The following is a 16,025-nucleotide window of genomic DNA, read 5'->3' as shown; positions in this document are numbered from 1 at the left end:
TTCCAGAAGCGTTTGGAATATTTGAGAGATTTCTTTCGATGTTTATAAAGGCGTCCCGCATGATAAAAAGTTGAGTTTCGATTGAGATTTCGAACTGAGAGCGTATTTGCTCTGTTCATAGCGAGGCATTTCGCTGTGTTGTTTTCGTATTTGGAAGTAAATACGTGTGTAACAGTTAAGTTTATGGTGTTGAGTGATATTTGCTTAATTTCTGATGATTAATTTAGCAGTTGTTAACGATTTCTACTGTACATAGTGTAAATAAAGCTCCTGTGTTTTTATCAAGAACTGTGTCTTCATTTCAAGAAAGTGTGTGTCGCACCGAATCCGTTACAATATATTACTACCACACATATAACTTTATTTTAGGCGTGCTATTATTTTAGAACGCATGAAATCAAAGAAGCAAAGAACTAATGCACATTAGTTTGAGGAAATCTATGATCTAAGTGAGATTGGCATATAAGACCAGCTACGTTAGTGGGAGGGCTGCCATTGTTTGTGACTGATAAATTTCTGAATGTTAGGTTGTAATGAAAGCAGTGCATCAGAGATTACTTTCAAATACCCTTCTTTCGATGCTTTGACTTTGTATATGGAGCTAATGCTGAAAATTCAGATTCACTGATATGTGGATGTAAACTACATCAATAACCTGAAAAAGGCGATAATGTCGAAAATATTCACATGTGACCACAAAATTGTGCAAATTATAGTTAGTTGAACTTTTTCATTTTATTTTTTTTTTAAACATGCACGCCTCCCAGGACAGTCTTCTTCGCCCACTAGGGAGGAGTGCACCTACCCCGCCTCAGTTTGAGAACCCCTGCCTTAGAGCGAGCGGAAAAACCCTTTTAAAACTTGCACCCCAGTTTGTTTCAACGTGAAGCGGCGGATTTAAACTATCGCAAATGTTGCAATTGCACAAGAGGCCCCATAGGAGCCCCCCCCCCCCCCCCGTATTAGCAACAAAAATGCTTATGATAAATGTTTTACAAGTTCCGTGATAGAGAAAGAGAGCGCCAAAATAAATGTCGACGGGCCCCAAACTTGTAACTCCGCCGAAGCGATACAGAAAAGACTGCATTACTGTGATTCATATTACAAATATCGAAAAATTAAAAATTACCGTCGGTTCAACGGGAATCTAACAAAATGTCACAAAAACCGGCTTTGTCATCTCATATTTGTTTTCCAGTTGGTCTCCAATTCGGCAATATATCACCAAATGATCAGTCTAAGACGCTATATCAGTTTTGCATTGAAATAAGTAATTGATAGCCACAAAAAAATTAGTAAATAGGCCTTTTAGAACACCCGATTGAAAACAAAAAGGGAAGTGCACAGCTGGAACGTACGCAGGCCCAACATACGAAATTTTAACCTTCTACAGCTTAACTATTTTTGAGTTATGACTTATGAGAGATACATACGTACATCCAGCCGCAAAAAACAACGCAATAATTAACTTGCTTGTACCTGAATGCAGTATTAAAAATTCTTTCATGGGTAACTAAATTAGAAATTCATACTGAAGTTCAAGTAAATATTTTTATATGAAAACAGTAACTTCCTTTACTTTGTATTAAAAAGTAAAAGAGCGAATGTCCCTTTTTTTCGAAAACATCGGCCAATTCCATCGGCTTTTCGATATTTTTTAAGGCCGATGGGCCGATGTTTCCTCCAAGTTAGCATCGGATGCCAATGCCGATGGCTAAATTGCTTAACCATTGGCGCAATGATCGCCTGACCTCCTGACCGATGCATCGGTCGAGTCCTACATACCGATCCCACATCTTACATAACAAATTTTATCCGAATCAAAAATTATTTAGGTGTCCCGCACGAGGCTTAAAGTTTTAAATTTTATTCAAAAAATAATTTTTTTCTAAAATATTTTTTGAGCAACAGAAAAAACGTTAAACTTTTTTCAAATTGAAAATTGTGAGAAATAAAGCCAGGAATTATCGTCAAATAAAAGGTTTTGCTCTCATGCGGCATTTAGATTCCCAAATAGTACGCAAAAATAAGGATTTTTTTGAAGTTCAAGTTAGAATTTTCAATTGTTAGCTTTTAAAAATATTTTTCGCAAATGTTGGTTTGAAATTTTCTTCTTCTTTACTAATAATAAAGCAGTAAGTCTCTCTGTCCGGAGGATGTCTGGAGGATGTCTGTAGGATGTCCGTAGGATGTCTGTGACGCGCATAGCGCTTAAACCGTTCGGCCGATTTTCATGAAATTTGGCACAAAGTTAGTATGTAGCATGGGGGTGTGCACCTCGAAGCGACTTTTCGAAAATTCGATGTGGTTCTTTTTTTATTCCAATTTTAAGAACAAAAGCTAACATAAATTACGAAATCATCATAACGTGGAACCGTAACATGGGCACAAGCCAATTGGCGAGATACGAAATTATCATAACGTGGAACCGTAATGTCGGTACAAGCCAACTGGCGAGAAAATTCACCATACATTATTTGTAAATATACAAGCGAACCAAAAGACCTTTAATTTTTCTATTACGGGCGAAGCCGTGCGGGTGCCACTAGTTGTTAATAAAGAATTTTCGATACATTTCTTTATGTTTTAAAGATAAAAATTATTTAAATTTATTTTCTGAATATATTGTAAGATTAGTTTTGTGAAGTTTTAAATAAATTAAAAGTTATAAAATAATTTTGCAAACATCGTTTTCATTTTATTACATAGAAGTATGTTATTACAAAAATTAAGTATAAAAAAATAAACATCAAAACATACGTTGAATACTATGTATTAACGTATAAATGTTTAAAAGTTTAAACGTATAACGTTTATACGTTGTATTAACGTATTAAATCAGGCTTTTCCCATACTACTCTTTTTCAACAGCTCTAAAAGGATGCGTGAGTTTTGCTGGAGGCTTTTTCAGTACACCATTTGTAGAGTACTGCAAAGACACAACAATAAGCAACTATCGTTTGGTACACAAAAGTGTGCCCTTCGCTTCGTATGGGATGGGAAGGGATTTTTGCCTTAAAATAATGCGATTGATGGAAACGCGGGCTATGGCTGCACAGCAGTTAGTTTTACAGAGTTTAAATAATTGTGGACATTTAGCAAAAAGTCTCCACAAACCACATGACCTTTTAATTCTTTTAATTAAATTTTTTCTTCTCTTATGGGAGTCATGCTTGGCTTTTGCTCAAGAACTGCAAAGTTCCAGACAATTACGATGTCTTTGATTTGTGTATCCAATTTAACTTACAAATTTAATTAACATTAACTTTGGTCATTGTATCAATGTATTTGATTCATTAGAGCAGAATGCGAACACTGATTGGTTGCACCAAGCCACAGTCTCAGCAAAAGTTTTTATATAACTTCGCTAATTTTACCTCTCACTTAAAGGAGACATTTAAAAACTTGAGCTGCTTAACGTACTGCTAGTCATACTGTGTTTCATACAAGTTTCTGTCACCTCTTTATTGAATACTGCAGATTAGTCAGCTAATTCATGCAACATAATTTTCAAGGTACCACCCACATTTATAATATCATATCCATGGTGACAAAAACATCGGCAGGCACTTTCTACGGTTTAGAGACCATAAATAATGATAGGTTTTTCATTGCTTTTTTCTTCGGAGAAAAATATGGTGCTGTGCACTTTTAATAAGTTAAAGGTTTAGGGTGTTTTCCTTAAGCTTACTGAAGCGTTCCAATATTGTATTTTAGCTACTCCAGCCAATCAGTCTGTACTGCACTTTCTCTATTTTTTTCTAAAGTGTAAATTTCTTGATGGTTTTAAATTTTATTGACGGTTTTCGAAAACGTTTATAATTTCTACGCATTGTTTCAATTGCTGAACGTATGAAACTGAAACCTTGAATGAGATTACAAATTCTTTTTCATCGTTCATCATATGAGAGAGTTTTTCTTGCTCTTCTTGCAGAAATATGAGGAAAGTGATTCAAACTTCAAATGATGCATGTGAAAATACTCGTTTTATGAGCGGGAAAAGTTGGAAAACGTTTGCATAGAAAATATTTGTGATATTGGAGATTTTGCTCTCAACCCAGCGGGATAAATCCAGCAGAATATCATGCGGGATCCCGCAGGATTCCATATCGGGATTGGAAACCCTATTTCTAACCAAGCCACATGGCCTTTGTAAAATGCTTTTTTTTTTCCTTTTTTTGTGAAAATCACTGAAGTTTAGAATGCAGGAGATCTTCGTACTGTTTATGATAGTTTTTTTCCCTTACTTTTTTCTCCGACTTTACCGTGTACATTTTTCAACTTAAAAAAATTTTAACAGTTTTTTTCTGTTATTCAAAAAAAGAAAAAGATTTTTGAAGAAAATTATAAACTTAAGGCCTCGTGCGAGACACCTAAATATTTTAGGTTTCGGATAAAAAATTTTATCCGAATATTCAGATTAAAAAAATTTTGTGGATCGGTAGAGGCAACTTTTCATCAACTTGACAAACTGAATTTCGAAAAAACGTTTTTTTTCAACACACCCTAATATACAATGACTCCCAAAAGTGTTCGAACACTTTGAAATTTTGTAGTAAAACCAAAATAATGGGAAACTTAATTCGAATATGAAGTCCAAAATTTCTTCATATCATTCCTATGTCATTCTAAATAAAACCCAGTAGTTTTTTTCAAAATATTGACGGGTTTTCTTTTTGAAACGAGTCAAAAAGCCAAGAGACAGAGAAATAACAGCCAAAAAAGTCATTGTACACTGAAGCGTTTTTCAAAATCTCACGATAAAAATTATCATATGTCGTTTTTTTTTTAAATTAATTTTGCATTGTGTTGACCCTTTAAAGTCATTTGGTTTTAATGTCTTGTTTATTTAATCCCTAATATTGTGCTTGCCTTAAAATGACTGGTATTCGTAAAAAACAGCAAACATCATTCGAAATTTGATTTTTTTTTCATCATAGTAGCGGTAAGTCGGTTTGAAATATTACTAAATTACTTAATTGATACCATTTCATTGTGAAGTGCGCGATTAAATGCTTTAAAGAAAAGAATCGGATCGAAAACAAGGTAAGAAAAGAACAACCAGCAAAGTTAAAAATTTCATAAAAAATACACATTTGAGTGCCGTTAAAGTTTCTACAGACAACGAAGCATTTTGCTTTTTAATTTCATTTAAAATTGTTCGCCGAGTTCTTTGAGGAGCTGGATTAAATGGTTGCTCTTCCCGCAGAAATTTTTTTGTTCGAGTGAAAAACAGAAATTTTACGGTTTCCATCGAAAAAAAAGTGATAACTAAGCTCAAAACGTTTTGGAATAACGTCTTATTTACAGATGAAAATTTTTTCAACATTATGGTTCCAATGTGGTATAATTGTAAGGAGAAGAAAAAAAATGAGGAATTAATCTTAAGAACTAAGTTGGATCACTTAATCTTACTCTTGTGTGAGGGTGCACATGAGCATCAGGACTTGGTAGTTAGGAATTTATTGATAAAAGCATGATTCATTCTGCTCATTTAAATATTTTAAAAGAAAATTTTAAACTATTAACCCAAAATTTGGTAATCGGAAACAACTTTGTTCTCTATCAAGAAGCACACGGTTTTCAACGTTTGTGTCTGGTGCCTCAAAAATTGTCCTCCTCATTCGCCAGATTTAAACTTAATACACCATATTTAGAGATATCTGGTAGCTTGATTACGAAAATACAGAAATAAAACGAAAAGCGAACTAGAAACAGTAAGGCTCGAAGTGTGGTTGAACACTTACTCAGTAATCCCCCCCCCCCCCAAATGAAAAAACAGCAAAATTTATTCCCCAGACTTTTAAATGCTGTTGTGTTGTGGATGTTGAATGATATTCTACTAAACAAGACCTTAATAAAACGTTAGATTATTTACTAATATACAGATTTTTTTTTAAGTGTACGAAGACACTTTTTGATTATTGATTTCTTAAAAATCAAGTATTATTACATTAAATTTTTTCATGTAATTTTGTTAAAAATAGATTATAGATCTTATAATTAAATACCTATTCAAAAATATTAATGTAACGGATTCGGTGCGACTTCCACTTTCTTGAAATGAAGACACAGTTCTTGATAAAAACACAGGAAATTTATTTACACTATGTACAGGAAAGATCTTCAACAACTGCCAAATTATTCATCAGCAATTAAGCAATTATCACACAACACCGTAAACTCAACGTTTACACACGTATTTACTTCCAAATACGAAAACAACACAGCGAAATGCCTCGCTATAAACAGAGCAAAAATCCTCTCGGTTCGAAATATCAAACGAAAACTGACTGTTTATCCATCGCTAACGGCTTAAATACACCGAAAAGAATTTTCTCAAATATTCCACACGCTTCTCGAAATGCGTTGACCGTTATCAAATTTTATCAATGAACAAAAAGGGAATAGGGGTCGTATATTTTAGCCATATGAAAAAGGGGTTGTATATTCATTACGGGAAACTATTTACAGGTTACGTTCCTACAATAATTACTATTTACAGAATTTGTAACATTGCCCCCTTCCTAAGGACTGCACGTCCCGGGCAGTACAATCCCCAGAAAGGGTGCCAAACTTCTATCACAAGTTTACAAATATACACATTAATTAATAACTAACAGATACAGAAAACACGATAATAACAAGAAATATTACTAAACATTAAAAGCAAAAATTATCTACAACTTTTATGTTATCAACCATGGTTGCTTACGTAATACTCATGAACTATGGCCATAGTATGGGGCTAACCGATCATAATGTACAACCCTAGGTTTTGCATTAGGTGATTTTTGGATCCTCACTACGACGTCATTTAGTCGGTTAACGACTTTGTAGGGTCCATCCCAATGCGACTGCAATTTGGGTGAAAGACCTTTCCGTCGGATGGGATTCCATAACCAAACCTTGTCGCCTTCGTTGAATTCATGTCCAGTAGACCTTGTGTCGTATCTGGTCTTCATCTTCTCCGCCGCGATGTTGATTCGCTCTCGTGCGAAGTTATGAACGTCTTTCAACCGGGCCTGGAGATCCTGGATGTACTCCTCAGGCGATGAAGGCGCATCCGGAGGACGACCGAAGACGAGATCACAAGGTAGCCGAAGCTCTCGTCCGAAGAGCATCTGAGATGGGGCATATCCGGTAGTCTCGTGGACAGCACTGCGGTAGGCCAGCAGGAACAAAGGTAGCTTCTTGTCCCAATCCTGTTGATTTCTGGATACCATAAGTGAGAGATTATTCAGGATTGTGCGGTTAAATCTCTCCACCATGCCGTCCGATTGTGGGTGTAGTGGTGTTGTCCTAGTTTTCTCAATTCCGAGAATTTGACATAGGCCCTTAAACACAGCAGAGATGAAATTCCTCCCTTGATCGGAATGAATCTGCAAAGGTGTTCCGTATCTCGAGATCCAATGTTGGACTAGAGTCTCTGCTACGGTAGTAGCCTCTTGATCTGGAATGGGATATGCTTCCGGCCATTTGGTGAAGTAGTCGATGGAAACAAGAATGTATTTGTTCCCATCAGCAGTTCTTGGTAGAGGACCCAGGATGTCAATCCCAATTCGTTCGAAAGGAGCTCCAACGTTGTACAGATGTAGCTTCCCTCTGCTTCTCTTCTTCGGTCCTTTACGAGCAGCACAGGCGTCACAAGAATGGCACCACTTCTCCACGTCATCCTTCGCCTTGCTCCAGAAGAAGCGCTCCCGAACTTTATTGAGGGTTTTCAAGACACCAAAATGTCCTCCAGTCGCACTACTATGTATTTCTTTCAGAACATCTGAAATCCTTGATCGGGGAAGTAGTAACTGCCACCTAGATGTTTTTCCGTCGTCAGATTCCCATTTCCGGTACAGTACGCCGTTCCGTAAATGGAGCGAGTTCCATAAAGCCCAGTATCTTTTTGTTGCAGGACTGAAGATGGAAACGTCCTGCCAGCTAGGTCGCCGACTGTCACTTTCCATGAACTCCAAAATTGGTTTTATGTCGGGGTCTTCAAGCTGATCTTTTCGAACTTGGTCGTCACTCCATGGATCAGGTTCTGATGATATTGGAGTCACTGTCACCTGATAGGCGGTAGGGCTAGTCGTTCCATACTGTTTCTCGATTCGGGAACAATAATTGCAGTTCTCAGGACAGGGTCTCCTTGATAAAGCGTCAGCATTACCGTGAGATAACCCTTTTCGATGCTTGATCTCCATGTCATATTCCTGGAGCCGCTGTATCCATCTGGCTATCTGGCCTTCCGGATTTTTGAAGTTCAAAAGCCAAGTTAATGAGGCATGATCTGTCCGAAGCAGAAATTTTCGGCCGTAGAGGTAATGATGGAAGTGTTCTACAGCTTTCACTATGGCCAGTAACTCCTTTCTGGTGACGCAGTAATTTCGCTCCGACTTTGATAAGCATTTGCTCCAGTAAGCGATGACATGTTCATTTCCGTCAATTTCTTGGGATAAAACAGCTCCGATGCCCTCGTTGCTCGCATCAGTGTCCAGGATGAAGGGTTTTTCAGGCTGAGGATAGGCGAGGATAGGCGTTGATGTTAAAGCCTCCTTCAGTCGTAGAAATGCATCTTCGCATTCTTTGGACCATTCAAACTTTTGCTTGATCTCCGTCAGCTTATGCAAAGGTCGTGCAATGTTGGAAAAACCCTTCACAAACTTCCTATAGTACGTGCAGAGCCCCAGGAAACTTCGCAGCTGATGGATGTTTTCGGGACGACTCCAACTCTTGACCGCAGATACCATCTCTGGATCGGTTTGCACACCCTCAGAAGAGATGATGTGACCAAGATAGTTCACTTCCCGGCGGAACAAATTACATTTGGACGGACTTAACTTCAGATTGGCTTCCTTAAGCTTTTGCAGCACCTTCCTAAGATTTGCCAGATGTTCTTCGAAGCTGCGTCCCACGATGATGATATCGTCTAAGTAGACCAGACAGGATTCGTAAGAAAGTCCTCTTAACACTGTCTCCATAAGACGCTCGAACGTAGCTGGTGCATTGCAGAGGCCGAAGGGCATCACTTTAAACTGCCATAAGCCTTGTCCAGTTGTAAATGCTGTCTTTTCTCGGTCATCAGGGTGTATCTCAACCTGCCAGTAGCCGCTCTTCAAGTCCAGGGTCGAAAACCACTTGTGTCCGGAAAGAGTGTCCAAGGTGTCGTCTATCCGTGGAAGAGGGTAGCTGTCTTTCTTGGTGATTTCATTCAGCCGTCGGTAATCGACACAAAATCTGGTGGAGCCATCTTTCTTTCGGACCAAGACGATGGGAGAGGCCCAAGGACTGGATGAAGGTTCGATTACATCATTCTCCTTCATCTCTTTCAGGAGGGTCTCAACCTCTTCCTTCTTGGCGAACGGTAGTCGTCTTGGATGCTGTTTAATAGGGGGGTGTTCTCCAGTGTAGATCCTATGCTGCGTTAAATTCGTACGGCCAACATCCTCCGATGTAGATGAAAACAGATGCTTGAAGTCGTCCACCAATTGTTCCGCAGCAGTTCTTTGATCTTTCGATAATGGCGCACTCCCAATTAACTTCGACGTCAAGGACTCAGAAGACACAGTCTCAGGGGAATTGATTCTTCTAATGATGCAGTTTACTGGAGTACAAGTTGCCAACACTTCACCTTTTCGGATATTCCTTGGCCTTTCACTCACGTTGGCGACTCTCACAGGAATTACATCCTTAGAAAGGTCCACAAGCGTAGATGCTACCAGTACTCCTTTTAGGCTATTGCTTAGGTTAGGGTATTCAATGAGTCCAAATCGAAAACTATTGCTTTCTTCAAGGGAGCCAGGTATTAATGATTCTGACCTTGAGGGAATCGATAAATCTGTTTGAGCTATTATTTGATGAGCGGATTTTACATCACTCTCTGCAGGGAAAACGGCTATGTCTTCTCTCATCGAGTGCAGCTCATTAGTCTTGAAGTCGAGAGTGAAGTCATATTTCTTCAAAAAGTCCAATCCGAGAATGAAGGGGTCCGTGATATTAGCGACGAATGCCGTATGATGGTAGGTGGCATTCCCAAACACTATTTCCAAGTCCACTTTACCGTCAATCTCGATCTTGTCACCTGTCACAGTCTGGAGACTTACGCGTGGCGATGTCCACAGCAGTTTCAATCCAAATTCACGAGCCACATCTGTCCTAATGATTGTCACATTGGCTCCAGTGTCAACAATCAGTCTGCAGGGGTTCCCATTTACATGTGCGTAAATGAAAAGTCCATCACTGCCACTACTAGAAGAGGAAATCTGCAGAGCTCTAGTGGTGGTGATTTCCTTCCCTCGCGTAGCTTGGCGAGCCGGACAACTCCTTCGCAGGTGTCCTTCACTACCGCATTTCCAGCACTTCTGCTCTTGTTTCTTTTGGGCTGTTATGCTGCTCAGATGTCTTGTCAAGTCACCGAGTTGTCTCTCAAGTTCAGCGAGATGGGACGACCTGGAATCAGACTCATCAGCTTCCTGAGTCCGGATTAGATAGCGATCCACACGGGTTGCTTCTTGGGCGGCCTCGTATCTCATCGCATACACAACAGCAGAATTCAGGTCTTTGACATCCGCCATCCGTAGAGCTTTCTGGATTTCCGGATCTCGAACCCCGTCGATGTAGTAGTTGAGTGCCAGGTTGTCTCGAACATCCGCAGGGCAGTCGTAAAAAGCAAGATGAGACAGTCTCTCGATGTCCGCCGCAAGCTCTTGCAGGGTTTCCCCAGTTTTCTGGAAACGGGACTTCAACTGGAGTCGGCTGAAATCTTTCTGGCACTTCTCGCCGAAGCGAAGCTCCAACGCAGATGTGAGGGCGGCGAAATCCAGGCGCTGGCTGTCCGGAAGGGTCTGAAGAATGTCCGCTGCGTCACCTCTCAGGGATGCTGCAAGATGGCAGGCCTTGGTAGCAGAGTCCCATCCGTTCGCTTCCGCCACTATCATGAATTGAGTTTTGTAAACCTGCCACGAAGTTTTCCCATCAAATGTGGCAAGTTTAATGGACGGTCGAGCAACCGATGTGGGAGCGCCAAACTGTACAGAACTGCTTTCCGCGGTCGCCAATCTCCTTTCCACGTCCTTAATTATTTCTTCCTTAAATGAAGTCAATTTCTTGTCTTCTTCTTCCAACTTATTTTCCATATTGGCGATGCGCTCTTCCACAGTATCAAATTTTTCTTCCAGGGCATCGACTTTATCTCCCATGGCGGTTAGTTGATTCTCCATCATGGTTTTCATCGACGTTAGGTCACTTTTCATTTCATCGTGACTTGTAGTGATTTTAGCAGTTAAATCACTATTTAACAGTTCTTGGTTAGTCGCTAATTCATTTTTCAATTGTTCCTGATTTGCAGTAAAACTTGCAGTCAAATCACTTTTCACAGAGGTGATTGCGGCAAGAAGTTGTTTTAATTGTTCATCCATTGCGCGAGTAATCACCATAAAAACAAAGTCCAAATTTAAAAAGTCTTTATGAAAATAATGTCCAAAGTCACACTTACTCCAAGAAAGTCCAGAAGTAGCCCCACGTTGGGCGCCAAAATTGTAACGGATTCGGTGCGACTTCCACTTTCTTGAAATGAAGACACAGTTCTTGATAAAAACACAGGAAATTTATTTACACTATGTACAGGAAAGATCTTCAACAACTGCCAAATTATTCATCAGCAATTAAGCAATTATCACACAACACCGTAAACTCAACGTTTACACACGTATTTACTTCCAAATACGAAAACAACACAGCGAAATGCCTCGCTATAAACAGAGCAAAAATCCTCTCGGTTCGAAATATCAAACGAAAACTGACTGTTTATCCATCGCTAACGGCTTAAATACACCGAAAAGAATTTTCTCAAATATTCCACACGCTTCTCGAAATGCGTTGACCGTTATCAAATTTTATCAATGAACAAAAAGGGAATAGGGGTCGTATATTTTAGCCATATGAAAAAGGGGTTGTATATTCATTACGGGAAACTATTTACAGGTTACGTTCCTACAATAATTACTATTTACAGAATTTGTAACATTAATTTTAACCAATGTATAAGGGCGTATTTCATTGAAAATCGTAAGTGTACGAACACTTTTGGGAAACACTGTGTGTTGTTTTATGTAAAAAGCTGATTTTTATTGCACATAAATATTTTGGATATAATCTATCGGATGTAATTCACATTAAATTAAGCACAGATTATTGTGGATAAAGCATATATTTTCATCTTTTGTGCTAATTGAAAATACTCATAATTTGTATCATTGACAACTATTGCTGACGTTAATGAGATATTTGCTAAAAATATGTTTTATTGGTATTTTGCAAACCCTGCATTACACGCATTTAATCTTTAACGTGTTAGGAACTGATGTCAGAGTATTGCAAAAACATCAACTTGACATCTCTTTCATTTTTGAGGTAGCCCGTGCAACGCCGGGCACGCAGCTAGTTAGAAAAACAATTGCTTGTTTTTTTTTCACTCATGACTGCACTTAAAAACCAATTATATTTTTAATTTAAAAGAAAAATGATTCATTGGAATACATATTTAAAATTAAAATTTTCTCATTAAAAAGCGTCGAAATAAAATTTGTTATATCATTTCATTGGAAACTTTTAGACATTTGATGTATTTTTTAATTATTTTTGTTTCATCAAGGAACTCACCTGTAATTCTTCTTAAATGCCGTACACTTTGTCCCGCAAAGCCAGCGACGTGCGCTCCAAGGCTATGTCCAACAATGTGAATATTTTCTGGACCGACGCCGCTTTCGTTCTGGAAAAGAATACTAGTCTGAGGAAATAAAATTGTAATGAAACATGCAACGTGTACATTTAAAATGTAAAATTAAATTTCAATAAACAGGAGTAACCTTTTTGTATCAACAAAACACAGCTGACGCATAGTAGTTCTCAAGAACCTGAGACAAAAACTTTTTTTTTTGATCCTCTTTGCTTCCTAAACTTTTTTTAACATTCCAAATAAGCTTTTCTTTAGCGAACTTAAAGTTTCTAAATTTGTGTGTGTGTGTGTGTGTGTGTGTGTGTTTTTATATCGATAGCTGTAAAAATATCCATTATTTATCTACGTTTAGTGTTCATAGTTCAAAAATGGAGAGTTAGAACTTTTAATACAAAAACTAAAAATATTAAACTTCAGCTTTTAGACCAACTGAAAGATTTTCTAAAAATAATTTCCAAATAAATTCTTACCATAATTTTCTGAATCACAAACGCCAGCTGTCTTCCGATTACTTTTGTATTTTCAGCAGCTTCAGTGTAATTCGGGCCGTTTCCCCATGACCAATCCACTAAAATGATATTATACGAACCACGCTTCAACAGTTCATCTTTTGTCTCCTAAAGAGCAATCAAAATTGTACATCATATAAACCGTAGTTAAAATACGCGTCTCAAAATCAGAAATAATGTTTTTTTTTTTTGGTTTACATTTTCGGATGAGATTTTTTTTTTGTATATATATATATATATATATATATATATATATCTGCGTCAAAACGTATGCTAAATAAGTTCATCTTTCATTAAACATACCAAAAAACGCAGTGACTCAGAACGGGAAAAAAAGTCGCTTGACGGTCACAAGACTTTACTGTAAAGTTATCTACCGATTGCAGTAACATACAAATGTCAACGAAGATGTCACAGGCGTCTTCGTAATGGCAAAAAGTGACACATTTACTGTAAATACTCGTATAGGTTTAAAACGACATTTTCGAAAAACATAATATCTGGTTTAAAATTAAAGCTCGTTAAGTTATCTAAACAAGCTTTTTTTTTGTCGAATCAAAATCCGCTCAACATAACATTTACCCTACTAATAGTTTTATTCCGTAACATACTTTTTTTCCCCCGAACTGCAGCAATGTTTTCTACTAAATCTTCTAAGCACAAAAAAGCTGCTTCTGCTCACTGGAAATTTGCATTTAGTAAATGATTAGTAGTTTTGCCCAGAGGAAGTACGCAGGCAAGGAGAAAACCGCAATACAGGGGATGATTTGATAATAAAACCTAGCAAAACTGTATGAAAAATGAAAAGGGTTACAGAATCGAAATTGAAGTTTCGAAAAGGCAATTTTTGATAATCGTAATCGATCTTAATAGCAGGAGATGTTCGAAGATCATGGCCGCGGACCTTTTTCAGAATTTAAGTTATCAAGATGCAGGTGTTGACTATCTCGGGTAATTTTAAGGGAAACAATGGGATCCAGGGACTTTTCTTTCGGTAATTTTGCAAAACTAAAGTCCTAAAAACACAGTTTTAGACTTTTCAATTATGTTAAGAGGATGGGTTTCTGGAACATTCCACCGTAATATTCCAGAAATTGAAGTTCCAAAACATTTCAAGATACCTTCGGTGACTTAAAAAGAAGGAAATAGGTTCAGGGACCTCTTCCTCCCCCTTCTTGGCTACATCTATATAGTTTATTTGTTCCAAGTAAAAATACTGAGGGAGCACCCCATGCATGCGTAAATCAAACACGAGGAAGAAGGTAAGAAATAAAAATCAATCCCCCCCCCCACCGCCTTGAAAAATGTCTGAATCTGCCCTTTACAAATATCAAATGCGTATATCAGACACCCTGCGCATTAATTAGCTTCCAAAAGTTGATAGAGACATTGTTTGAAATACTTACCCTCATCCACGCCGACCTGCAGACACCATCAAGGAATCCATGAACGAAGATTTCCGTTTTGTGTCTGGGATTAAAATTTGTGTTGCTGGGCAGTTTACCTTCGCAAAGATGTAGGAACTCTGGGTATTTGGGATTTCTTCTGGTAAACAGAAAAACTGCAGTATTCGGAAAGGCGCTGGAAGAGTTTGATGACTTGGAAACACTTTCGTTGAAATTCTGCTGTGGATCTCTGGAGCAACCAGTGCCGTTGTATGGTCGAAAGCAGAAAGAAGGATCTTGCTGAAAAATCCTTTTGATAATGGAATTATCAAAGATAGTTAATCCACCTGGGAAAAGATTAGTCTGAGAAATTGCTGCGTAATAATGAATTATAACCTTAAAATATTAGCTTTCTGTTCATTAGAAGCCAAGCGTGCTATGTGGCAAATAGGCAGTGCTTCTCAACTTTACAAATGTTTACATTTTTTGGAATGAGGTCGTTTCCAAAATTTTAAAAGTATTTTTTTTTCTGAAAGAGAATGCTTAAAAACATAGAATCTGACCATTTTTAAAATAATTTCTTTAAGTTTAATATTTTTAAAAATTACTTAAATCGGTGCTCTTTTATCGTTTAACGCTTCTGCCGATGACATCACAAATGATGAAATACCATTCAGTGTTGCCATTCACGGTCCAAAATATTTGATTCGCATCTTTACTCACGTGCATTGGCAACGATATGGTTGATAGCAAGCGTACAGGGCAATTGTAATTCGCTTCTTGATTATCATAACGTGGAAATGCGGTAGAAAAATGCGCCATAGTGCATCATTTGTAACGTCATCAAGACCACGCCTTGTTTGAAGAATCGGACATTTAAAAAAAATAATTAAAAAATAACAATTGGGAAAATAAAAGTATTTTCTGAGTCCGGGTTTTTTTTTTTTTTTGCTTATTCTATCAATTTCAGTGACAAAAAGTACTACTTTTGACTAAAAGAAACAACTCCATTGTTAAAATTAGAAGTTTTGTAAGTTTTTGGAATTGTTGAAATTAAAAGTTACATTTGAGGTAGTGAGAAGCAAAGGGATGCAAGTGGCAAAATTAAAAATTTGGAGATAACCAGTACACATGGTTGGTGAACCTCTCCTCTGTCTTGGGGCAAGAGATGGTACTAGTAGCCCTGGTAGTTGCTGCTATACAGCATGATTTAGAAAAAAAATTCAATGAAAGCCTACCTGGGAGCTAATCTTTAAACGCGTTTTACTCAAAACTTGAAAATGACCACTTGCATCCCTTTGCTTCTCACTGCCTCAGGTGTTGTTGGAATTACGATCTTATCAATTGCATCTTTCACTCTTGCGCATTCAATTAAAATCTCATTAACATCACTTTATTAGC

At 37.8% G+C, this 16,025-nt stretch overlaps 1 protein-coding gene across 1 annotated transcript in view; it reads right to left on the bottom strand.

Annotated features, from left to right (window-relative positions):
* The window catches only part of LOC129232253 (pancreatic lipase-related protein 2-like), a gene marked incomplete at its 3' end in the record, with an annotated part of 33,311 nt that extends 18,660 nt beyond the window's left edge, over nt 1–14,651 (bottom strand). The window contains exons 1-3 of the mRNA XM_054866460.1: nt 14,646–14,651; nt 13,201–13,347; nt 12,655–12,763 (exon numbers count right to left, since the gene is read on the bottom strand). Coding sequence (XP_054722435.1) covers nt 12,655–12,763; nt 13,201–13,347; nt 14,646–14,651 — 262 coding nt within the window. The remainder of the gene's footprint in view (nt 1–12,654; nt 12,764–13,200; nt 13,348–14,645) is intronic.
* Nucleotides 14,652–16,025: the final 1,374 nt, after the last annotated feature.

This window comes from Uloborus diversus, unplaced genomic scaffold (assembly GCF_026930045.1).
Source record: "Uloborus diversus isolate 005 unplaced genomic scaffold, Udiv.v.3.1 scaffold_1118, whole genome shotgun sequence".
In the NCBI taxonomy this organism is placed as follows: Eukaryota; Metazoa; Arthropoda; class Arachnida; order Araneae; family Uloboridae; genus Uloborus; species Uloborus diversus.
Note: the sequence above shows the minus strand (reverse complement) of the source record. Positions and strands in the feature narration are given on the sequence as shown.